At 43.1% G+C, this 27,055-nt stretch overlaps 1 protein-coding gene across 1 annotated transcript in view; it reads right to left on the reverse strand.

Moving 5' to 3' along the window:
- LOC109916785 (complement C3-like) overlaps window positions 1–26,685 on the reverse strand; it is a 95,880-nt gene extending 69,195 nt beyond the window's left edge. Inside the window, 14 exon segments of the mRNA XM_048617802.1 lie at window positions 1,875–1,946; window positions 2,296–2,425; window positions 3,687–3,851; window positions 4,541–4,744; window positions 9,951–10,163; window positions 14,237–14,383; window positions 14,499–14,614; window positions 16,658–16,778; window positions 17,364–17,466; window positions 17,550–17,637; window positions 19,012–19,094; window positions 22,254–22,348; window positions 23,812–23,882; window positions 26,496–26,685. Coding sequence (XP_048473759.1) covers window positions 1,875–1,946; window positions 2,296–2,425; window positions 3,687–3,851; window positions 4,541–4,744; window positions 9,951–10,163; window positions 14,237–14,383; window positions 14,499–14,614; window positions 16,658–16,778; window positions 17,364–17,466; window positions 17,550–17,637; window positions 19,012–19,094; window positions 22,254–22,348; window positions 23,812–23,882; window positions 26,496–26,685 — 1,798 coding nt within the window.
- Window positions 26,686–27,055: the final 370 nt, after the last annotated feature.

The raw sequence follows: 27,055 nt of genomic DNA on the forward strand, positions 1-27,055 counted from the left end.
CTATTTATTTCAGAACCCCCTTCCCCTCCCCCTTTTCTGATGAAGGGTCTAGGCCCGAAACGTCAGCCTCTCTGCTCCTATGATGCTGCTTGGCCTGCTGTGTTCATCCAGCCCTGCACCTTGTTGTCTCGGACTATAACCTGGTGTCGTGTGATTTCTGACATAATAAGACTGAGAGTGGGTAAGTTTGGGTTGGCTGTGCTAAAAGCAACCCGTGAGATATCAGGCCCGGGTGAAAGGATGGAATCAGGCTCTAAAGTTAATGAACTCAATATTGAGTCCCAGAGGCTGCAGGGTGCCCAAGCAGAACATGAGATGTTGTTCTTTGAGTTTGCACTGGAACACAACAGCACGCCCGAGACAGAGATATTGGCATGGTAACACGGTCATGTGTTGAAGTGACAGACAACTAGAAGCTCAGGACCATTTTTGTGGACCGCATGTAGGTGTTCTTCAAAGCAGTTGCCCAGTCTGCGTTCCATCTCCCCAGTATAGAGGAGGCCACATTGTGAACAGTGAATACAGCAGACTAGATTGAGAACAATGCAGTTAAATCGCTGTTTCCCTGGAAGGTATGCCTGGGACTTTGGATAGTGAGGAGGGAAAAGCCTGCTTCCCCCTGTGAAAGAAGGCCTCAAAAATGTCCGTCTTTTTCCTCAATCGCTGAATCCTTTCTATCCTGGTTGACAGGGCCCTTAGCTGTGTCCAATCCAACTCCCCCATTCTGCCCTCACTTCTTCTCGTCCCCCCAGCCCACACAACAGTGACAGGGTGCCCCTGTCCTCATCCCACCAACATCCACATCCAAAAGATCACAAAGCTGCCATTCCTGCCACGTCCAGTGGGATGCCACCAACAGACACATATTCCTCTCCCCTCCCATGTCATCCTTCCACAGGGACCCATCCCTCCAGGACACCTTGGTCTGCTCCTCCTCCATCCCCAACACTTCCCCATGCCCCCATGTTAAGGTGTGACACCTGCCCATTTACTCCCTCCCTTCTCACTGTCTAAGGCTCCAAATACACCCTCCAGGTGATGCAGCAATTTACCTGCACTTCATAGAATCCTTACAGTGCAGATAAAGGCCATCCAAGCCACCAAGGCTGTACCAATCTTCTCAAAAGCATCCACCCAAACCCAATCCTTGTAATCCCACATTCACCATTGTTAATCCACCTATCCCTGGGCACTGCTGTGGTGTCTGCATGGGTTTCCTCCCACAGTCCAAAGATTAGTTGATTTGGCCATGCTAAATTGCCCTGTCGTGTGCAGGTTAGGTTGATTAGCCATGCTAACAGTGGGGATAGGGTGGGGTACTCTTCAGAGTTTCAGGGGAGACTTCATAGAATCCCCACAGTGCCAATAGAGGCCAATTGGCCCATCGAGTCTACACAGACCCTCCAGAGCATCCCACTCTATCCCTGTAAACCCACATTTACTGCCACATAGCCTGGACACTATGGGGCAATTTAGCACAGACAATCCACCTGGCCTGCAAATCTTTGGACTGTGGGAGGAAACCAGAGCAAACCCATGCAGACACAGGGAGAATGTGGAAATTCCACACAGACAGTTGCCTGAGGCTGGAATTGAACCGGGATCCCTGATGCTGTGAGGCTGCAGTGATAACCACTGAGCCACTGTACCACCCAACTTGATGGGCTGAATGACCTTCTTCTGCACTACGATAAGTTATTCCAGCTTTGTTTTACAGAGGAAGAAAGTCTGACACCAATTAATTATACAGCTGCATCAGGGTAACATTTTAGTTGGGGCAACATTACATGTTAAAACAAAACATGCCATGAAAATAACCCTTTTACAAATGTCTTATATCACAATGCACTCTCTCTTCAAACACAAACACATACATTTAGCAGCTTTAATGTCCATTAATCTCGTTGAACGACGTTTGCGTTTCATTGGCTGTTTGCACTTCAGCTCTGTAATAGATGTTTGAGAAAAACACATGTTAAGATAATAGTTGTCACCCTGTAGTTTAAAACTTATTCACATTCTGAATCCTACAAACATAACTGCATGCATCATGGCCTAGCGAATTAATAGGAGAATGTATCAACAGAAAATGCTGCAGATTAAAGTCACAAACGAGCTGCAATAAATGCAATGTAGATGTGTATTGTCAAGCTGAACAAGACTTCAGCACAGTTCCGGCACTGTGCACTAAACCATTATCTCATTCATCCTCTACCACAAGTTATTGCTGTAAATAGAATTTCAATATCGCCTTTACGAGTTGCAGAAGTTAATTCAGCTTCCCGGAAACAGTACCTGTTCTTGTAGCCGTCTTGAGGTTGCTGTTTGTTACAATTGTTAGTCCTGCATCTGTGAAAACACCAAGAACATCACTGCCACTTCCAGGCGTGCAGCCAATGTCATTCTTCTCCACAATGTCCCAGATCTGCAGGAAATACACACAAAGCCGCTACGTGAACCAGACCGGATTAACAAGGTGATGTTGTTACTGCCCCCCGCTTCTCTCCGGTTGGAGAGTCAGTGATGGAGCAAAAATACCATCCGCCAATTCATGTCCAAACACTTCCATTTCCCCAAAATGAGGAAAGAATACAGCAGATATTGGAAATCTCAAATGAACAGCGAAAATATTCTAACAGGAGGCGATATACAGTGATTACAGGAGGTAACAGAGAGGGCCAATGCCACCATGTCCTCAAAAGCCTGCCCCACAATAAATCTTTAGGGGAGGTCTGCTTTGGGCTACCATTGACATCACATGTAACAAAGATCTCTGTTGCTCTGAGCACACCCTCAAACCCTCCTCCCCTCACAAAGTCTGCCCCCACCCACCTTCATGTTGACCTGATAAAATGAGATTTTCTTTGGGAAGCTCAACGTAAAGACCTCAAGGGGTTGTTAAGGTGTCTCTGTGAACCATGAATGTGCAAGCTACAAGCTGCCACCCAACTTCACCTGCCTCCCTTCAGCCCTCCCACCTTCTACCCCCACTGGAAATGACCGTTTTGAGGGCTGGTATTTGAGATTCAAATCTCTGGCACCAAGTTGGTTAGGGCAGGGACCCTGTCTGTCATGGACAATATTCAGACCTGTGCCTTTCAGAGTATAGCCTGAAGGTTTCCTCAATGGAACCATGAGGAAGAGTTGTATGTACAATGAATTACAACACAATTAATGCTAACTCAGTCACTTCATCGATTAAAAGCCCCAAGCAAAGTACATCATTGAAACTGTAGCACATTCTCAAAGCCAATGGAAGTAACGGAACATATCATTCCCTCCTGAAACCCTCTGTACTTCTCTAAAGGATACACTGCAGAGTTTTGACATGCACCGGTTCTGTTGAGAACCAAAATAAATTGCAATAAATCTTGGCTTCTTCCCTCACACGTTCTCACCCAATGGTTGGTGCCACCAGAATGCTCACTCTCGGTCTGCATTTACCCATCCTAACCCCAGGCCCTATTATCTTCTGTTCTCCACATCCTTCCTGAAATTCTTAGTTCTTGCCAAGGTCCCAAAACCACCTGTCCATTTGCCAACCATTTTCATTTAAATAAATGGAGAGCAATGGTCTTTGAACCCATTAGCCAAGAAACAAAAACATAACTAGTTTTCATCCATTATGAACTCCTAGCAGATGTGTCTCAACCTAAAAGCTTAAAAAAACATTAGGAATTACTTGCCTTACTCTGTGTTAGCTTATTTTTCTTATTCAGCGCGAACACAGCTTTATCCACAGCAGCAAAGCCAACAGTTGCCCCAGAGTCACCTGTGATTTTCAGTTCAAACTTATTGCGAGGTCTGTAAATCCTATTTTCTTCATCCTTATTTGCAGCAGACACTATCAGCTGTGAAGAAATGTATGTCAGTCTGAAATAGTCATAAATATCAAATTACTTTTGAGTGGCGCAGCTCATCGCTGATGAAATGAGAAATTTGGAACACTAAATTTATACAAGCAAAGAATGAAATACCATAGAAGGAGGTCAATCAGCTTTATTCATTTGTAAGAATTATCCAATTCGTCCCAGTCTAACCCCTGGCCTTGTAAACATTTGCCATCAAGTATTTATCTTATTATGCCATGAAACTTACTACTTTCAGGACAACACTACTTAATAATACATAATAATAATGTCATGACTTATAATTCTATAGCCTGTTCTGCCATTCAATAAGATCACAAGATGATGGTTCAGTAGCAGTCCAAAACCAGACCTCACCCACTTTGTCCATTTCTTTTCTGTTATTGCTCTCTCTTTTTGTGTTTTTGTTTCTTTTACGTCCCATCCTTTGAATGGCATCTGCGACTACTGGGGTTAAAGCCAGTGCAAACTCCCGGCCTCGGCGCGGGCTCGAACTCCCGGCCTTTTCCTCAGCCATTTTTGTTTCTGGTTCAGAACTTCAGCAGCTGCAGTTCAATTTTATATGATTACTTCCTGTTTTCTGATTTTATCCAACCTCCCAGCACTGGAGTGTAGAGCACAGATGTTGCACTGATTCCTACCCCAAACAAATACGAAACCAGAATACTTACTCTTCCCATGCATGTGTCTTTCACGTCAACCCATACAGAATCTGCAACCATTTCTACTGTTAATCCATTTGTCAAATAGTAATAGACTAGCAGCCTGAAGGACGGAATTAAGTTGGGGGTGACTAGAATTTGCAATATCGTTGTGATTTGATCCTTCTCTCTTAATTGTTGTCCAACTTTCACTATCTTTCCTTTACTTATTACCTGGTCAAAGAGAATAAAAAGAAACAGAAAATAACTTAAGTAACTAAGTCGAACAAACAAATGTGAAGATTTATCAATACATTCATGGAGGAAAGGATCTTCGATAAATTTCGATGATCACAGCTGATGTAATAGAGAAAGTAAGCAGTACACTCATCAGTAAAACATCTTAATCACAACTATAAACATTATATTCCCTTTTTTTTAATTCCAAGTGTCAATGGAAGGTTAATGGGTAGAAATGCCTTTTGCAGCAAAGAACTGAGGACAAGCAGGTCAAGTTACGGACGTAGTTACTTTATTGAACAGAGCAAAGATTTTGAAAATGCTGAAAAATGACAGCAAGATGTTTACGTGACAATAATATTCCCCGCAAAATATCAGAATTCCAATTGTCCCTGTCTGACATAACTAACTCAATACTTTGCTGCAATGTCCCAGCCTGTATCAGAAATAAAAACAGCTAATGCTGGAAGCTGAGGAAGGCAGGCAGCATTTGTGAAGAATGTTATGATTGTCCTCCAGATGAAGGCCCCCAGTCAGTTAGAACCTCAGAGAGAAACCATTCCCCCCCCAAATGATTAAGCTCCTGGCTGAGGAAGGATGAACTCCTTCACTCAACCCCTTTCTTGGTTGGTCGCAACAAGGTTAATTTGAAAAGGTTCCCCTGGCACACTTTTGTAAATGTATTTATGTGTAAAAGGAGACAAATGATCCAGTTAAGGAAAGGGGGAGTTTATCAGCTACTAAAAGTGAGAAAAGGTAATAAAATGTGACACACACACGCACACCCACAGAAAGACACACATACACACACACGGATTAGAAATGGAGTTGAGTAAAAAGATCAGGAAGAATAATTTATGAATCAGTCTCTTGGTTCAGCGACAACTAAAGGAGGGATGTTGCAGCTGCTACACTGGTAACACTGATGTTGATAGTGAAGCAATCAATGCTTGAGACTCTGCAAGTTAGCCGACAAGCTGATGTTCTGTTTCCCTCTTGATAGTAACTTCCTTGACTGACCTGACTTTAAAAACACTTTTCCTGAAGCACAGGGGTGTCTAATAGCTGTCCTCAAGGAAATCAAGAGTTAAGTTGTGAGGAGAGATCACACAAATTGGGCATGATTTTTCTCCAGAATTTAGGAGGTTAAAGGGGTGGTCTGATCGAAGTCTTCAAGATATTAACAGGAAAAGGCAACGTGGATAAAGATAAGTTATTTCCACTGGTTGGGGATTCTAGAACTGAGGGGGCACAGTCTGAGAATTATGACCAGACTGTTCAGGAGAGATGTTAGCAAGCATGTCTACACACAGATGGTGATAAATGTTTGGAACTCTCTTCCTCAAAAGACAGTCGGTGTTAAATCAGTTGTTGATTTTAAATGCGAAGTAGATTTTTGTTGAGCAAAGACATGGAGACACATGGGCCAAAGGCAGGGTATATGGAGTGAGGCCACAGACTCGCTATGATCTCATTGAATGGCAGCACAGGCTCGAGGACTGAATGGCCTCCTGCTGATCCGATGATTGGCTGGCTCAAGAGGCCAATCAATAACAGCCTGATTCTTTTACAGATGTTGAAAATGAAACAGTTATCAGTTTCATTGTGAATCTGCTGTTTTCAGTGTTGATGCCTGTTACTAAACCACTGATCAGCATGATGATGCACACTGACCTACAGGCAATATTGCTATTTTCCTCTGTCGTCAATTCTTGTCTCTCAAGTGGGAAAATCGATGTTTTAGGCCTGCTTGTCACGCATACAGACATCTTTGTAGGGGAGCTTTGAGCATCTTACTGGTTTTCTGGCTCTGAGTATCTTGCTAGCTAGAGGTTTGTTTGGAATGTGACTGTCTTGCAACCTTAAGTGGACCTGAGCCAGCAAAATCACATTGAGTGAGATAGCTTTGACAAATAGGCAAAGGGATTCTACACATACATTCAGGACAAAAGGGTAACTGGGGAGAGAATAGGGCCCCTTAAAGATCAGCAAGCCCGCCTATGTGTGGAACGGCAAGAAATGAGAGAGATACTGGACAAGTATTTTGCATCAGTGTTTACTGTGGAGAAGTGGAAGCTAGAGAATTTGGGAAAATAAATAGCAATATCTTGAAAAATGTCCATATTGCAGAGGAGGTGGTGCTGGATGTCTCAAAACACATCAAGGTGGATAAATCCCCGGGACCTGATCAGATGTACCCTAGAACTCTGTGGGTAGCTAGGGAAGTGATTGCTAGGCCCCTTGCTGAGATATTTGTTTCATTGGGTAAGGAAAAGCCAGGGAACTGTAGACCGGTGAGACTGACATCAGTAGTGGGCAAGTTGTGGGAGGGGATTTTGAGGGACAGGATTTACATGTATTTGGAAAAGCAAGGACTGATTAGGGATAGTCAACATGGCTTTTTGTGTGTGGGAACGCGTACCTCACAAACTTGATTGCGTTTTTTGAGGAAGTGACGAAGTGGATTGATGAGGGCAGAGCGGGGAACATGGTCTATAAGGACTTAAGTAAGGTGTTTGACAAGGTTCCTCATGGTAGAATGGTTGGCAAGCTTAGATCACATGGAATTCAGGGAGAATTAGCCATGTGGATACAGAACAGGCTCAAAGATAGAAGACAGAGGGTGGTGGAGGGTTGCTTTTCAGACTGGAGGCCTGTGACCAGTGGTGTGCCGCAAGGATCAGTGCTGGGTTCACTGCTTTTTGTCATTTATATAAACGATTTGGGCGTGAACATACGAGGTATGGTTAGTAAGTTTGCAGATGACACCAAAATTGGTGGTGTAGTGGACACTGAGAAAGGTTACCTCAGAGTACAATGGGGCCTTGATCAGATGGGCCGATGAGCAAATGACAGATGGAGTTTAACTTAGATAAGTGTGAGGTGCTGCACTTTGGAAAGGCAAATCAGGGCAAGACTTATACACTCAATGGTAAGGTCCTGGGGTGTATTGCCGAACAAAGACATCTTAGAGGTGCAGGTTCATAGTTCCCTGAAAGTGGAGTTCCAGGTAGACAGGGTAGTGAAGAAGGCATTTGGTACGCTTGCCTTTATTGGTTAGTGCATTAAGCATGTGAGTACAGAGGTCATGCTGCAGCTATATAGGACATCAGTTGGGCCACTTTTAGAATACTGCGTGCAATTCTGATCACCCTGCTATAGGAAAGATGTTGTGAAACTCAAAAAGGTTCAAGAAAGATTTACAAGGACATTGCCAGGGTTGGAGGGTTTGAGCTGTACGGAGAGGCTGAATAGGCTGGGGCTATTTTCCCTGGAGTGCTGGAGACTGAAGGGTGACCTTATGGAGGTTTATAAAATCATGCGGGGCATGGATAGGATGAATAGTCAAGATCGTTTTCCCCAGGGTAGGGGAGTCCAAAACTAGAGGGCATAGGTTTAAGGTGAGAGGGGAAAGATTTAAAAGTGACCTAAGGAGAAACATTTTCACGCAGAGGGTGGTGCATATATGGAATGAGCTGCCAGAGGAAGTGGTACAGGTTGTCATAATTACAACATTTAAAAGGCATCTGGTTGGGTATATGAATAGAAAGGGTTTAGAGAAATATGGGCCAAATGCTGACAAATGGGACTAAATTAATTTAGGTTATCTGGTTGGCATGGACAAGCTGGGACAAAGCATTTGTTTCTGTGCTGTACATCTCTATGAGTTTATGAGTGATAATGTATCTTCAAATTTTGCCTTTGAAAGGCGCAGCAGATTCTGTCTTTCCATGAGATGCTCAGAAGATGCCACAAACAACAAAGATGAAAGTTATTGAACTTTCTTTCCTCATAGTCTTGAGTCATCTCAGTTCAAGACTTTTAGGGATCTGCAAAAAATGCCAGTCTTATCAGTGATGCCCAGATCCAACAGAATCATAGAATCCCTACAGTGTGGAAAGAGGCCATCCAGCCCATCAAATCTGCACCTACCCTCTGAAGAGCATCCCACGCAGACAAACAACCACACTCCATCCCCATAACACCACGTTTCCCATGGCTAACCCACCCAGCCTGCACACTATGGGCAATTTAGCACGGCCAATCCACCCTAACCTGCACATCTTTGGACTGTGGGAGGAAACCGGAGTACCCGGAGGAAACCCGCGCAGACACAGGGAGAACGTGCAAACTCCACACAGACAGTCGCCCAAAGCTGGAATTGAGGCCATGTCCCTGGCGCTGTGAGGTAGCAGTGTTAATCATTGAGCTGCCCAAAGTATAAAGATGACATGTAGAATACTCTCCCACAAGGAGCAATAGGTGTTGGTTCAATTAATCATTTAAGATCCAGTTTTATTTTTGGAGGACAATCATGGTAAGGGTAATGGATCAAGCTGACTGAATGGAGTGAGTCTACAGATCAATCATGATCTCATTAAATGATGCAACAGCCTTGAGGCTTGTTTCTCCTTCTATTGCTCTGTTCTAATGTTCCATGTACACTCTGCTCATAAGTACGAAAATGGCAAATAGGGTCTGAAATGTTTACTTTTGGATCCTAAACTGGCCAGAATGTGCAGCGCCTGGTCACTGTCTAACTCAGCCAAAGACATCAACCTCCCAGCCTAGACTGTTTTGAAGATTGGATCATCCTTACTGTGAAGACAATGAGAGCAATATTCAACCCACTCCATTTTCAACGGTGTTACCACTTGACTGGTACTGGCGGATAGGGATTGATTAGCTCAGTTGGCTGGAACAGTCGGTTTTCAATGCAGAGTGAAACCAAAAGTGTGGGTTCAATTCCTGCACCAGCTGAGGTTCCATGAGGGACTCTCCATCTCAACTTCTCCCGTCACCGGAGATGTGGTGACCCTCAGGTTAAACGTCCATCAGTCATCTCTCCCTAATAAGACAGCAGCCCTATGATCCGGATGGACTATAGCATCTTTACTGTGTACTGGTGGATTAACTCAAATAGGAGGGCATCAACACAGCTGACCCTGCATCAGTAAAAACAAACTGGTACATTTGGATAATTTTAACAAAAACACTTTCACTGAATTGACCGTGGGCAGATGAAAAGTTAGTAAAATCCATGCATGAGAAGAGGACACACCCAATGGAAAGAATGGTCTTAGTGGGCAGAATACCTTCTTCTCCCCTCCATCATTGATTTTTCTTACAGAGGATCTTTAAAATACCTTTTTATAAGCGTTAAAACAAGATGATATGACTTGGCAAACAGAGAACATACCATGTAGGTGAAGTAGTTTATCTTGTTCTGGGTTGCGACATCATTATTTCGGAGATTGAGTTGAACTGATAGATCTGTTCCAGGGTTTAGCTCTGTTTGTTGAATGCTAATGTGTAAGTAGTTCACTGAACCTGCTTGTGTCCTATATGGCTCTGCCACCATACTTGCAGAAGCCTGACGATCTTTGGGAATGTTGGCAACATTTGTTTCAACCTGTAAGCCATGGGAAAAAAAAACAAAATAATGGGAAATTTAAACTGAGGCAATTGAGCAATTTTACACACTCTTTACAGTGCAATGCTGCTTTACAAGTCAAATTGTTCACATCAAAATATTAGAAAACATATGTTAGAGTGGAGGCAATTTCCCATATCAGATATCCAGGGATGGTGGGTCTGACGTATGAGGAGAGATTAACTGGGTTGGGAATTTTTTCACTAGAGTTCAGACGTATGAGGGGGAAACTCATAGAGACTTATAAAACTGTAACAGGACTGGACAAGGTAGATGTAGGGAGGGTGTTCCAGAGGGTGGGTATGTCCAGAACCAAGGGTCACAGTATGAGGATTCGGGGTAGACCATTTAGGCCAGAGATGAGGTGGCATTTCTTCAACCAAAGAGTGGTGAGCCTGTGGAATTCATTACCACAGGAAGGAGTTGATGCCAAAACATTGACTAGATATAACACATGTGGTGAGTGGGATCAAAGGTTATGGGGAGAAAGCAGGATTAGGCTATTGAGTTGGACAAACAGCCATTTCATGAAGAATGGTGGAGCAGGCTCGAAGGGCTGAATGGCCTCCTCCTGCTCCTATCTTCTATGTATCTATGATTTTATAAAATTAGCAGGAGGTAGGTTGATACATAATCTGATTTCTCTGATTCTGGCTTTCCGATCATCCTGATTTTAATATCACAGAATCACAAAGGTGTTATAGTGCAAAAGGAAACTACCCAGCTCACCGTGCCTGTACCAGCTTGTTAAACGAGCATCATTACCGAGTGCCAGTCTCTTCCTTTTTCCCTGTACCATTTTTATTCAAATAACCATCCGATGCCCTCTTGAATGCCTCCATTAAACCTGCCCCCATCACATTCCCAGGCAGTACGTTGGGTTGTCTAAAAAGCACTTTACTCACGGTACCCTTTCTTCATTTGTAAACCATTTAATTCTACTTTCTCATCCCTGTTGCTTTTATGAGTGGGAACAGCTTCTCCCTCTCTACTCTGAGCAGCCCCATCCACAATTTATAAAACCTGTATCAGAACTCCTCTCAGCCTCCTTCTCACCAAGAAGTATAGCTCCAACTTCTCGAATCTATCCACTATTGCTCACCACACCTGAGGTATCAAGGTTAGAAGCTCTGGAGTACCTTCTGTTGAGAATTTCCTCACTCCTTTAGACTTAGCTCCTCCGTTCCCCTGCTGCTCAATAGGCAGTAAGAGTCTGCCATCAGCACCTAATCTTTCTTTGCTCCAAACCCTATCGTGTGGCTGACTCTTGAAGGAACTTATTAAATATACTTTAGCACAGCCTCTTCAGCTGTGTTGCAATCAGGTGAGGAGGGATGAATCAGCCCTGCTCTCACTCACCCCCTTCATTCAGCCCTCAGTCTTGTATCATCTGTGTAGGTTGCAGCTGGTTCTACTACACACATGTAGAATCTGATTTTCATGGCTATGGAGATTGAAGACTGATGCTGCTTTGCCAGTTCTTGAGTGGGCATTGAACCCTATCTCACCGTCCTTGAGGATGTTGCTTCTGAGATACAGTAATGGTCAACTGCCTCGATATTCTGCAAACGAAAGATGCTCTGACAAAGTGTCATCTAGACTTGAAACATTAGTTTGCTTTCTCTCTATGGATGCTGCCTGACCCGCATTTGTTTTGTTTTCAGTACAGATTCAGCCACCTGCAGTAATTTGCCCCTCCATCCCCAATGCTCTGTTGCTCAATGGTGATGCTGTGACCTTGTTACCATGCAGTCATCATTGTCTTGCTCTTCTTGCAGAACAACCTAGACCAACCAGACCAACCTTGGCATTGAGAATCTCAAGTCTGATAGCCGCCCTGGAGCACACAGTACTTCACCTATGCCATCTTCGAAGTCCAGGTCTGACAATTGATGGTGTTGTCACAGGATTCCAATGTTGGCACCGGTCATTACCTTCCTAATGTTAACAACATACGACTAAGGAACAAGAGTCGGCCTCTTAGCCCTTTGAGCCCTGCTCCACTATTCAATAAGATCATGGCTGATGTAATTTTAACCTCAACTCTCAATTCCTTCATACCCCCAACAACCTTTCATCTGCTTTGGCAAACAAGAACCTGTCTTACTTTACCTTCAAAGATATTTAAAGATTTGGCATCCATTGCCTTTTGAGGAAGGGAATTCCAAAGACTCACAACTCTCTTGAAGAAAAAAATTTTTCCTGAACCTTGTCTTAAATGGATGGTTATAACACAGTGTGGAGCTGGAGGAACTTAGCAGGTCAAGCAGCATCAGAGACGTTTCAGGTCAGGACTCTGCTTCAGAAATCTGTGTTCCTCCAGCTCCACACTGTGTTATCTCTAACTCCAGCATCAGCAGTTCTTATTATCTCTTAAATGGATGGTTCCTTCTTTTTAAACAGTGACCTCCAAATTCTAGACTCTCCTATAGGAATTCCATGTCCACCCCTTCAGGATCTTATACCCATAATACCCTCGAGTTTACTTGCCAGCTGAGCAAGCTTCTGAAGCCCATGTGTGTTAGTAACTTCACGAACCAGAAGGCCAATGCCAGGCCGACATTGATCGCTATGCATGGAACCTGGGAGCAGCTGAGTGCACACTGCTAGAAGGGACATTGTTTTTAAGTTTCAATTAAGTTAACTCTGACTCTCCTAAACTCCAGAGGATACAAGTCTCACTTGTGCAACCGAAGGGACAGAGCCACGGGGATACATCTAGCTTTTCTGTACTCCTGGAATGATCCTGAAGGAGTTGATTATGCCCATGCTGGTCTTCACTGCTGCAGCAGGGGTTGTTGCTTGAAGATGTTAATAGGCCACTCTGGGATGCAGTAATGCCTTGTGATATATCAGAGAGGTTACTGGTGAATGGGCTTTAGAAAGCCTTCCTAAAATCAAGGGAGTGGACACCAAGTGGCTTCTGCTGGTGTAGGTTCTGTTCTATGATGCTGCTGAACATGAATATCTGCTCACAGCATGATCTGCAGCCCTGGAAACCTGCCTGTTCTTCATGAGGAGTACTGTCCACAATAGCTTCCAGGCTGTTGAGGAGCACCATGCTCAGGATCTTGACACATAACAGATTGCCTCTTCATTTGTTGCGATCATTGATTCCTCACCTTTGGCAGCTTAATGATTACCCCTCACCTCCAGTCATCTGGGATATCCTCCACAGTTCAGATCTGATTGAACAGTGAGCTCTGTTTTACTCTTTCCAACAACAACAGTTCCGCTGGTATCTTGTTGATCAGCACTGCCTTGTAAATCTTCAGGCTCTCAAAATCTCTTTAAACCTCTGATCTAGCAATTTCTCCCAACTTGGTGTTCAGTTGCTGAGGTGTGACATTATCATCAAACTCAAAATATGCAGCCAAGATCATTGAGACAGAGGAACTCCACCCACTTTGTCCTCCCCTCCTTGTCCTTCTCTGAAAAGGAACAAAATAAGTTCCGTGCATCGTGAATGAATAAAGAGCATTTGCGACATATTATCTTTTGAAAGAACAACATTATGCAATGTTCTTCTGAAGAGTCAATGGACTTGAAACGTTAACTCTGGTTTCTTCCCACAGACGCTGCCAGACCTGCTGAGTTTCCCTTGCAATTTTTGGTTTTTGTTATGCAATGTAGGTGTGAAATACCTAAAGGCTGTAAAATAAATCCACATGGTAATAGTGTTTTAGAATGTAATAAAGTTTAAAATATTCTCTTTCAACCAGAGAAAGATAAGCGGAAATTGAATAGATATGTTCAAATGATGAAGGGTTTTGATAGAGTGAATAATGAAGATACTTTTCACTGGCAGAAGAGTCAGTAACTAGAGGATTGAAAATTGAGGTGTTTGCTGAAGGCACCAGAGGTGAAATGAGAGCTGTGAGTAATTACAATACGGGCTGCGTTTTATGAAAGACTGTTGGTAACATTTAAAAGTGTATATGTGAAGGGAAATAATTTGCAGTGCCAGTGGAACAGAGGCAGATGAATGTGATAAGTTGGGTGTTTTTCTGAACGAACTGCACCATTCTATGAATCTCTATTAACGCACTCACTTTTACTGAGAGGGTGTTTGGCTCTCCACCTGTGTTTATTGATAGCCTGGCGTGACCATTAGCTTGTGTCCTGGAATTATACTTTCCATCACTGGTCATCACAGGGATTCCATTGGCTGGTGAACCATCAGGGTTTGTTACGTAGACCTCAGATAAAGAAGGAAGAGATTTTTTTTTTAAAAAAAGCCTTTATTTTGTTCCTACGTAAGGATACATAGTTAAAAGTAGACAGAAAGACTGAAGTAAATAGAGAGGTTTGTACCATTAAATCAAATGGCATTCCAGGCTTGTAATACTTGGAAGTCTTGGTGAATGATATGGCATATGGGGTGGTGACTATTTTTATTCCTAATTTTTCTGCTTCAACCATGTCAGTACCTAAATCAGAAAGCAAAAAGGAGTTTAAAAAAATTGTAGTTAGTGATTTACCAAATACCGGAAGTCAAATCTTTCTGCTATGGGTTGACTGAAAAGGAACACAGTCATTGCCACTAATGTACTGCTTCCACAGAAAATAAACAGAGAATACAATTGAACTTGATCATGAATGACTAAAATTATTTAAGGAACCTAGCTGACCTATTGAAAAGATATACTATTTGGCTCCTTGTAAATTCAATATTCATTTTTACAATAAAAATTTTCCACTTTTGCTGAGAGTGGTGATACATTGATAATAGAAAAGTAATCCAGGAGCCCAGATTTATTATCCAGAGCCAGGAGCTCAAATCCAATCCTCACAGCTGGGGGAACTTAAACTTGGTGAATGAATAAATCTGAAATAAAAATGCGAGCCTCATTAATAGCAAAGCTCCTTTGAAGAATGATACATCACTTCAGATCTGTAACAGTGTGATGACTCTTAATCCCCTCAAATATGGAATAACAAGCAATTGATCTGTAACAAATCCCTGACAGAACTGTTAAGTCCTGTGGGTGTGTCTCCATTACAAGGATGGGCAACAAACCAAAAAGGAAATGCACCAATTAATTTTCAAAGTCGGTTAGGGATAGCAAAGAAATGCTAGCCATGCCAGCTGAGCTCACATCCCAAGAATGAATAACTAAAAAAAGACTTTTTTAGATGTGCCTACAATCTTGAAGAAGCATAGCATAATTTGCAGACAACTTACAAGTGGGAGAACCTTGCAATTTTGACCAGAGAGCATGATTAGTTCTGCGAGCCCAAGTCTGATCCCTGTGAATCAGTTCTTCAACTGATGCAATGATTGGCAGCTAACAAAACTATCGGGTGTTGTGGAGTGCAATTCACTGAAATTTACACTTCCCCCATCATTTGTGCCGGCCCATCGATTATAACTAGACTGTATGGATATTAAGGGGATCAACAAGTGGAGAGTTACCAATTACAAAAGAGCATTGCTCTGTGGAGACATTGTGTGGCTTTCTATCCCCTAAAGTTTCAAGGATGGGTGGCACGGTGGCTCAGTGATTAGCACTGCTGCCTCACAGTGCCAGGGACCCAGGTTAGATGCCAGCCTTAGGTGACTGTCTGTGTGGAGTTTGCACATTCTCCCTGTGTCTGTGTGGGTTTCCTCCGGGTGGTCTGGTTTCCTCCCACAATCCAAAGATGTGCAGGTTAAGTGGATTGGCCATGCTAAATTGCCCCGTAGTGTCCAGGGATGTGCAGACTGGGTGGATTAGCCATACAGAGTTACGGGGATAGAGTGGGATGCTCTTTGGAGAGTCAAAGCAGACTTGATGGGCCAAATGGCCTCTATCTGCATTGTGGGGATTCTATGAATGATAGGTATTCTCCAACCAAAGCATATTACCAAGGGGCTTGGTAATAGAGATAATGTTGATATTTATCCATTGTGCAGAGGGCCAAGAACCAGTGTCTACTTTTTATTTCAGATTTAGTCATTAACCTGCTGCTCGGGTTTGGTAAGTATCAGAATATGAGATTTGCCATTTAGGACTGAGATGAAGAGAAATTTCTGAGGAAGGGTCACGGACCCGAAACGTTAACTCTATTTTCTCCTTCGCAGATGCTGCCAGACCTGCTGAGCTTTTCCAGCAACTTTGTTTTTGTTGTTGAAGAAGAGAAATTTGTTCATTCCAAAAGGTAAGAGGTTTTGGGATTGCTGTACCACGGCCAATACTTTCTATATCCAAGAAAGAGATAGATAAACTTTGGTATGCAAAAGTAAAGGAGGAATACAGGGATAGGACAAATAGAGTTGAAGTAGGTCAGTATGAAAGGATTGAATGGTGCAGTTAATTACAAAGATTAAGGCCCACACCAGCTCCTGTTTGTTCTGCTCTCACAAAGTTACAGACGTATTTGGAATGAGTATACATTAGCATAAATACTAAATACTCAATCATGCCTACATATCTTCATCACATGTACAAGATTGTCCTTTAACCATAGTAAGCTACATGAAATGTACATACCTGTATGCGTTATGACACTAGCAGTAATATAGATTGAGCATCCCACAAACTCATAAATGTTGGGAAAGCCGCTTTTCAAAACTTTGCTTGTCAGGGAAGCAGCTCCTCGTCCATCTGTAATCTGATATTAAATACTTTAGATCAGGAAATAGTCCTACAATAAGTGCAGAACCCTATCAAATAAATTATTCAATAATTTTCTAATGTTCTGTTGTGTACCCTGTGTAACTGTAAAGAAGTCCAGTCCACACTGGGCACTGGATATTTAGAGTCTGGAAACATTGCACAGTGTGATTGACTTTCTAGCCCTGATTTTAAATCCGATGTGGTGGGTCCCCAATTTATGAACGTCTTAACTTATGAACACAGTTGCACACGGGGATGTAATTTTAAATTTCCGACATGCCAACAATTTCTGTACTTACAAAGAACTATTCTACATTGTCCTTCACATACAAATTGACTTGTGAATGGACTCAAGAATGGAACCCATTCACAATCAAGGGACTGCCTGCAGGACTTCAATGTAATTATCCTTTACCATTGAAATGTTTCTTCATGAATAGAACAGTTACTTTCCCACTTAGTTAATTCTTCAAACCCGAGGTTTTCCATTTGTCAATGTGATGCCGACCCAGATGAATATGCCAATAGTTGGGTAAATCCCAAATTTGCAATATTCAGGAATCTTTTGCTTTTTACTTACAGCTACTGATTGAAGTGATGATGGGATGCCTATCCTTTCACCATCCTTCATTATTCCAAACATAACAAATGCACGACCCTCAACAGGCTTTCCATAAGTGAATCTAAAAATGAGAAAAAAGAACCATTAAAATGGTCATTGGAACAAGCTCTCTGGAAAGCTCATTTCCAAAAGCAGAATACTAACCTTGCAGTGATTGAAACATCTAACTTTGTATCATCAACATAGAAAAACTTTTCTTTTGACTCCAGGGTAACTTCAAAACTCGGTAACACTATCAAAACAAGCCAATTTAAAACAACATTTAACATATTATAGTTACTGACTGATTCTCATCTTCAGTCATGGCATGTGATTTGTGTGATTTATTATATAAATGCACTATATATTAATATCATTTATTTTCGAATTTGATGTTTAAACTAGCGGCGTGTAGGTTTGGTCTCTTCGTATGAAGGGGTTTAATAATTAACTTGCAATTATTTCATTTGCCAGAAGGTGATTTTTTTTCAATAAACAGTCTGACAGAGTTAGTGGTGGCTAATGGGAATTAGTTTCTGTTGGAAGAGTTTTTGGATGAACAAAGTAAGGATCAGACCAGATTAAGATTTTAGATAGAAGATTCTGGATTATTTAGTGGGGGCATTCCCTTATCATTAAACTATGAATATTGTTATCGACCCAAACACTATAGGCTAGATTTAATGGGGATAACCGGGTCTCATCACCTCATTTGACAGCAGAGGGACTTCTCCAGATGCAAGGACCCTGGGGGCAGATGTTTCACCTACCGAGAGATGTTGATTAGAGGTTAGCAGTGGCATCGAGCAGCAGCACCACTGGGAAGATAGTGGCTGCTGCTGGTATGACAGTCATCGTATGATCGTCATTGTGTGCTTGGTCATGGGTGAGTGATGGCAGGGGTCTGGGGTGGCAGGGGTGGAGCTGTGGGAGCAGAGAGATGAGGGCCATCAGCAAGGGCAGAGTGTGGCTCTCTGCGGACATCCTGTCTCCTGATGCTGCCTGCCTCAGTCAGGCACTGAATGCCTCCGATTGGGAGACTGTCCCGGGAAACCTGTTGTGTTTGTTTATCATGCTTTCCATGATGCTGGGCAGTCCCCTCTGTTGCTGAGCTATTACCCGTGGCTGCAGAAATGACAACCTTAAGCAAGCACTAATTAAGGGCTTTGACTGGATGAAGGCTGACCATGAACCTTCCAGACAGGGTCAACATCAGGAGGATACACAAGAATGGCTGGTATTCATTCCAAATACCACCCTGTCACTGAATTAGATGTCTCCCCAGTCACCACACTCAGCTGGAGGGAGTCAATACAATAAACCTGAACTGTGAACATCATCATTGAGGGATGTAACCAAATACATTCACCCAACATCTTGATTTTAACCTAAAAATCATGCAAGTCGAATCAGCATCATACATTGAAATACTCTGTAGTAAGTTTTGCACAAATACAACTGTGCAAGCCAAAATGGACAGCTTAGGTTTTACCACTATCACTTTACAATAGATTTGCTCAAACATGTGTCTAGAAATATTTTGCTTTTAAAATACATATTTTATTGAGACCAGCCAAAACAGAGAAATAATAGACCATTACGTTAAATAATAGACCAATTTACTCACCATATTCCTTCACTTCAAATGCGGTGGTGTAGTTTACATGGCTGGTCTCTCTGTAGCTTACGGTGATTTTCCATATTCCAATACTGGAAAATATATCAGTTAAGCAATTATCGACCATGATCATTATAAATGGCAGAACAGGATTGAATCACAGAATCCCTACAGTAAAGAAAGAGATCATTTGGCCCACTGAGACTGCACGTACCCTCCAAATAGCATCGCTCCCAGACCCATTCCCGCCAACCCATCCCCGTAATCCCACATTTATCATGATTAACCCACCTAACCTGCACATTCCTAGACACTATGCAGCAGTTTAGCTAAACCATCTAACATAAGCATCTTTGAACTGTGAGACGCAACTGGAACATCCAGGAGAAACACATGCAGACATGGGGATAATGTGTAAACTCCAAACAGGCAGTCACCTAAGGCTGGAATCAAACCCAGGTCCAAGTTCTCAGTGCCTTCATTTTCGAAGGTCAATGTCCCACATATTTTGCTAACCAGTCTCTCCCTCTGCCACCTTCAACAGGTCAATCCATATTTACCCTGGACCTTTCAGATCCCACATTCCCTTTAGAATTGTTCTCTTTCACCTATATCACATCTCCCTAACACTTCTGCAAAAATATGTCACAAAGAACAAAAGAACAAAGAACAAAGATAATTACAGGACAGGAACAGGCCCTTCGGCCCTCCAAGCCTGCGTCGATCCAGATCCTCTATCTAAACCTGTCACCTATTTTCCAAGGATCTGTATCCCTCTGCTCCCTGCCCATTCATGTATCTGTCTAGATACATCTTAAAAGATGCTATCGTGCCCGGCTCTACCACCTCTGCTGGCAACGCGTTCCAGGCACACACTACCCTCTGCGTAAAGAACTTTCCACGCATATCTCCGTTAAACTTTTCCCCTCTCACCTTGAAATTGTGACCCCTAGTAATTGAGTCCCCCACTCTGGGAAAAAGCTTCTTGCTATCCACCCTGTCTATACCTCGCATGATTTTGTAGACCTCAATCAGGTCCCCCCTCAACCTCCGTCTTTCTAATGTAAATAATCCTAATCTACTCAACTTCTCTTCATAGCTAGCGCCCTCCATACCAGGCAACATCCTAGTGAACCTCCTCTGCATCCTCTCCAAAGCATCCACATCCTTTTGGTAATGTGGCGACCAGAAATGTACGCAGTATTTCAAATGTGGTTGAACCAAAGTCCTATACAACTGTAACATGACCTGCCAACTCTTGTACTCAATACCCCGTCCGATGAATGAAAGCATGCCGTATGCCTTCTTGACCACTCTATTGACCTGCGTTGCCACCTTCAGGGTACAATGGACCTGAACACCCAGATCTCTCTGTGCATCAATTTAACCCAGGGCTTTTCCATTTACCATATAGTTCGCTCTTGAATTGGATCTTCCAAAATGCATCATCTCACATTTGCCTGGATTGAACTCCAATTGCCATTTCTCCACCCAACTCTCCAATCTATCTATATTCTGCTGCATTCTCCGACAGTCCCCTTCACTATCTGCTACTCCACCAATTTTAGTGTCATCTGCAAGTTTGCTAGTCAGACCATCTATACCTTCCTCCAGATCATTTATGTATATCACAAACAGCAGTGGTCCCAACACGGATCCCTGTGGAACACCACTGGTCACAGTCACCTCACACTTTTCTGTGTTAAATTCCATCTGAAAATTGTCCACTTCTTCTGCTAGACTACTTGCTGTCACAAGCAATTCATAGCATTTTCACTGTTAGTCACACCTCCAAGTTTGGTATCATTGAAATTTCAATATTTGGCACTCCTGTGTTTCACAGTCCTAGTCATTTTTATACAGCAATATTAGCCATGAGTCTCAGGGAGCACCCAGTGAAGGCAATAGTACTGTGGTAATTTCATAGAGCTCCAGTGATTCAAGTTAATGCTCAAATCTCACCAAGGCCGCTGGTGACATTGAAGTAAAATAGATACATCTGGGATTTAAAATGGGGGTCTCAGGAAGGGTGGCCAGAAAATGATTGCCATCAAAAAAGGGAAAGAAATCTATTAACATCCTTATTTATCTGGCCAATATACAATGCCAAACCACATAAAAATATAGTTGATCCCTCCCTGTCATCTGAAATAGCCTAGCAAGCCGCTCAGTTGCATCATACTATTACAGAATCAAAAAGAAATGAAACAGACAGACCACCAAACATGGACATGGGGACTCATATTTACATCTACTCATTGCTCTCACACTGTTCTCTCAGACTCATATTTACAACGATTCATTGCACCTTCAGACCCACAATAGGGTGAAGCCATGGCCTAGTGGTATTATCACTGGAGACTGTTAATCCAGAGACCCAGTTAATGTTCTGGGGATCTGGGTTCAAATCCCGCCACGGCAGATGGTGGAATTTGAATTCAATAAATAATTATTGAATTAAGAGTATAATGATGACCATGAATCCATTGTTGATTGTTGGAAAAACCCATCTGGTTCACTACCCTCTTTTAGGGAGGGAAACTGCCATCCTTACCCGGTCTGGCCTACAAGTGACTCCAGACCCACAGCAATGTGGTTGACTCTGAACTGCCCTCTGGGCAACTAGAGATGGGCAATAAATGCTGCCTAGCCAGCAACACCCTCATCCCATGAATAAAGGGAAAAAAAATGCACCCTCCATTCACTTTCACACTTGCTCCCTCTCAGACCCACAGCTGTATCCTCCCCTCACTCTCACAGTTGGTCCGTCAGAGATTTGTTCTCGTAGTGTCTGATCATTATCGCCATAAGTCAGTTTCTGAACTCACCTCTCCTCTCAATAATTTCAGAATAATTTTTTTTTCTCAATAATTTCAGAAAAGTCAAAATTGAAGACAATATTTTTTGATAGTGTGTTCAATTCTGAACAGATCATGTCCATTATTCCAGTGAAATTGTGTCACAGTTAGAGTTTGTGTGCTCCTAGTTTACTGATTATGGTCAGTATGTAGATACACGGCAACACCTCCACACGTAAGGTCTCCTCCAAGCTCACTCACTCTCCTGACTTGGAAATATACTGGCTGTTCTTTCAGTGTCACTGGGTCAAAATCCTGGAACTCCCTCCCTATGCCAAATAGTTTTCATTATCTTCTCCAGGGCAAATAGGCATGGACAAATTCCCACATCCCTTAAGTGAATTAACGAAATGCTTCTTTCACCAAGCTTCCATATGCATCTTTTGCACTTACTTTGCAATCTTGGGAATTGGAAAGGTACTTCCGATTATGCTAGAAGGACTTCTGCTTCTTTCTTCAACCCTTTTCACAATAACGCCTTGCGGATTCTGTAAGATAGATTTGTTGTCAAAACATTTTCTGTCCCGACTGGAATGAAGTAATCAATAGCTATTGCAGCCAACTGAGTTAATTAAAAGCTCTTCTAGAACACAGCCCAGACAGTTCAATATATTGGACAGAGCAAAGCGTAACTTTTAAAATCAGCAATAAATCTGTTTCTTTAAGACACAGAACGCAATGCCAAAAGTCAGCTGTGTATTCAACTAAAAGTGACGTCCCTGAGTACCAGCTCACCCTAATTTAAGTTTCAGATGCTGAAGAGAGATCATTTCTTCCACTCACTGTTTTGTGGGAATTCACAAGTACTATTTTAACAGCTTTGTTCGTAATGTTAGCTATGAAAAAACAATCCTTCTTTCTTGTGGTTCAACAAAACAAGAATTATGAACAGTGCAACCCTCGTGCTTGACTTCAACTGATAAATCCAATGACGCAGTCAATCTATGACCATAGGCTTCCACACCATTGTCTTGTCACCATGCCAGTTACCATAAATCCTCCAGCTATGTCTGCTTTTGTGCTGGAAATACTCAGCAGGTCTGGAGGCATCCATGGTGGGAAAAACAGACATAATGCCTTGACTCTAATATGACTCTTCAGAACATCATATTGGACTGGAAGTATTAACTCTGTCTCTCTCTTTTCCAAAGATGCTGCCAGACTTGCTGAGTATTTCCGGCACTTTCCGTTTTCATTCCTAACACTCCCTCATGTGGATTTTACACCACATTTCATTTTATAAAATTCCAGCGAAGTTCTTAGGATCATTAAAGGTACTACCTAAATGCATATGGTTATTGTGATTCTGGTTGAAGTCAGTGTGCCCAGCTCTTTCCAGAGATTTGAGGTCAAAAATCACACGACACCAGGTTATAGTCCGACAGGTTTATTTGAAAACACAAGCTTTTGGAAGCTCGCTCCTTCTTCAGGCGTTAGTGAGAGAGGTGGCATCAGACACAGAATTCATAAGTAAAAGATCAAAGGGTCAGAGAACTGATGCAAATATATCTGGTGCAAAACTGACACAAAAAGAGATGCAGGCTTCAATATAATCAATCAAAACGTGCATCTCCTTTCTAACTGATTAAAGATTTAACAGCCATCTTTGGAATACATTCGCATCAGTTCAATGACCCTTTGATAGTTTACTTATAAATTCTGCATCTGATGCCATCTCTCTCACTAACACCTGAAGAAGGAGCAAGCTCCCAAAAGCTTGTGTTTTCAAATAAACCTGTTGGACTATAATCTGGTGTCGTGTGATTTTTGACCTTATCCACCCCAGTGCAACACCGGCACCCCCACATCAGAGATTTGTGCACACACCCATCTGACGCAGCTCCATTGTGGACGGTATCTTTACAAACTGAGATACGAAGGAGCTCCAAATTACACTGTGTGATGCATGAGCCAAAAGATTTTTTTTGTTACACATGATAATATACATTACCACAAAATCAACAAAGGCGTCTATGTTGGTGGGCTTCATTTCATTGTTCACAGAAAACAAACGGTAACGAACTAGAGAGAAAGGGAACAGCTATTAATTTACATTTACGCTTTCACAATAAACTGAGATGCAGCTTTTCTTCTTTAGTAACAGTGTCATGAAAGACTAATGAATATGATGATTTGCAACGTCCATGTAGAGGGATCCCACTGGGCTCCCTGTCTTCGGAGGACAGTGAGTGAATTTTATTTGTGTGGCTGTAACTGCTTATAGAATCATAGAATCCCTACAGTGTGGAAACAGGCCCTTCGGCCCAACAAGTCCACACCGACCCTTGGAGCATCCCACCCAGACCCATCCCCCTATAACCCACACATCCCTGAACACTACAGGCAATTTAGCATAGCCAATCCACCTAGCCTGCACATCTTTGAACTGTGGGAGGAAACCGGAGCGCCCAGAGGAAACCCACGCAGACACGGAGAGAATGTGCAAACTCCCACAGACAGTCGTCCAAGGCTGGAATTGAACCCAAGTCCCTAGCACTGTGAGGCTACAATGCTAACCACTGAGCCACTGATCACATTACTGAGGAGCTGCCCTGTTTCTCATCTTGTGCATACAGGTTCATTGGAGCCATCCCCAATGGATCCAGACACAGAATCCGAGACCGTCGCTGTGTCGGCTGCACTGAAAGGGTGCCCACAGTGTCTCAGTGGTTGGCGTTCATGCCTCACAGTGCCAGGGACCCAGTTTCAATTCCATCCTTGCGTGTTTGTGTTTGCACATAGTCCCCGTGTCTGCGTGGGTTTCTTCTGGGTGCTCCGGTTTCCTCCCACAGTCCAAAGATGTGCAGGTTAGGGTAGATTAGCTGTGGGAAATGCGGTGTCACAGGGATGGGGTAGGGAAGTGGGTCTGTTTGGGATGTTTGTTAGGGGGTCAGCGTGGACTCGATGGGCTGAATGGCATGCTTCCACAGTCTATGATTCTATGAAGAGCTGCCACATGACTGGATGAGGAGCACATGCATCCGGAAGCCCGGGACCAGCATCAACTTCCAGTGGATGTGCAGCCATCCCCTCATCTGGGGCTTATGGCTGGGGAGAGACTGCAAGGTGGGGTGATGATACAGGGAAGCTACAGTCACTCAGTTTCTGTGGAAGTCCATGGAGATGTGAGAAGGGCAGTGATGCTGTACTCTGTCCACTGGCAGGGATCAGGGAATATTGTCCAGCATATCTAAAATGCAACGTATTCTGATTGTTTGGGGGCGTGTGGTGGGGAGAGGGGAGTTAGAGTGGGTGAGGGAGGATGCTGAGTGCAATAGTGTGGGTGGCACAGCGTGAACCTCGATGGGAGGTAAGTGCGGTAGCAGAGATAGACTGAGTGTGAGGGAGCAGACAGAAGATAGTGTCAGTTATCCAGGCAGAGAGCAGAAGATCACAAACCTTCTCCCTGCATTGCTGCTCCCGGGGGCATGTATACCATGCTGAACGGGGTGGCAACTTCAGACCAAGCTGGCAGGATTTGGTGCCGTGGTCTCCTCTAACCTGAGGAAATAGGACAGTCCTCCCTATCCACAGCCCCACCTACCAAGACCTGCACTGTACATTGCTCTGTTTCCAAGTCACTGCCAGTAAATTGGATGCCAACTGCAGCCACAAACATGAAGTGCAGTTTGTGGCTGGCACCAATTGACCTGGCACACTGCTGGCCTTTAGGTGTGGTACTGCCAGCGAGTGGGAATCCTCAAAGGTTCTGACAATGGCAAGTACTTCCACGGCTGGTGGACGCAAGAAGGCGTGAGCGCCTCACGGTGTGGGGGCCCAATGCTCATATTGTGAGTTGAGGAGCATTCAATTATGAGAGATCATCGCCAGAGAGAAACCCTCCACAGCATTGGCACTCAGCTGGCTTCTGGGAAAATTCAGTCCCTAGTCTAGTGTAACTCAGAAGTCCCCAGTCTGACTCAGAAAACCCAATAGATTTAAACATGACCTTGCTGTAATAGAGATCATTGTTCTGAGGTTAGGCTGCCTTATGCTGATGGGGTAGTGGAGAGGATGTAGCTGTAGCATCAGAACAGGAGGAAGTCATTTAGGCCCTTGAGCCTGTTTCAACTTTGAAGCGGATCACGGCTGACCTGTGACCTAACTCTTTATACCTGCCTTGAACCCACGGTGCAGAAGATTGCTGATGCTCCATCACTGAGTATGTTAAGGTAGATTTGTTTGGTCTGCCGGTGAATCAATGGATATGGGGGCAGGGTGGAAAATTGGAGGTGACGCACAATGTCAGCAATGATTGGTTTGAATAAGGTAGCAGGCTTCAGATGCAATGTGACCTACTCCTGCCCTTATCTCATATATTCTTGTGTTTATTAACATTTGATGGTCAAAGCTCTACCAATCTCAGTCTTACGTTTAACAAATGATCCAGCATCAGTTGCTAGTTGAGAAAGTGAATTCCAAACTTCTGCAGATGTTTGTGTAAAGAAGTGTTTACATACTTGGCTTCAGTGGTTTTAATCCAGACATTGGTAGCCCTGAAATGAGCAGAGTTTTATCCTCCATTTCCAACATCCTTCAGTTTGCTGCCGCCTCATTACCCCATTTCTCACACCCACCCACTCATACTTTCTTTGTGCATTTGAGAGCTATCAGGAAAAGTGCAGTTGTAGTTACCAGTCTGAGTTGGTGTGTAGATTGGTTTATCAGTCTGGATAAATATGTGTCCTAATTGATATGAAACAAGGATAGTTTGCACCAAGATAAATACAGATGATTGTGCTTCCAACACCACATACTGGTGCGATGTAGATTCAATTCTAATTCTTTCCCTGGGTATCTAGAAAGGAAACATAGAGAGAAGCATTAATTAAATTAAATGTAGTTATTTCACAATAAATGTGCAGGGGTCATGTTTGTGTGCATGGCATATGTTGAGTGTTTGTGTTTTTGCGTGCATGTATTGCGTGTGTATATGTGTATGGTTTGTGTTGTGTGTGTTTTTAGTGTGTGATGTTTGTTGTGCATTTGTGTGTTGTGTGTATGGCGTTTGATGTGTGTGGTCAATGTTAAGTGTTTTGTTTTGTTTGTATAAATGTGGTTTGTGTGTGTCTGTTTTTGTGTGTGTGGTGTTTGTTGTGTGTGTGTGTGTGTGTGTGTGGTATGTCTGTGTGTCTGTGTGAGATTCTGTGTGTGTGCATGTCTGTGTGTGTGTGTGGTGTTTGGTGTCTGTGTGT

The sequence above is a fragment of the Rhincodon typus genome, chromosome 38 (genome assembly GCF_021869965.1).
Source record: "Rhincodon typus isolate 14 chromosome 38, sRhiTyp1.1, whole genome shotgun sequence".
Classification (NCBI taxonomy): domain Eukaryota; kingdom Metazoa; phylum Chordata; class Chondrichthyes; order Orectolobiformes; family Rhincodontidae; genus Rhincodon; species Rhincodon typus.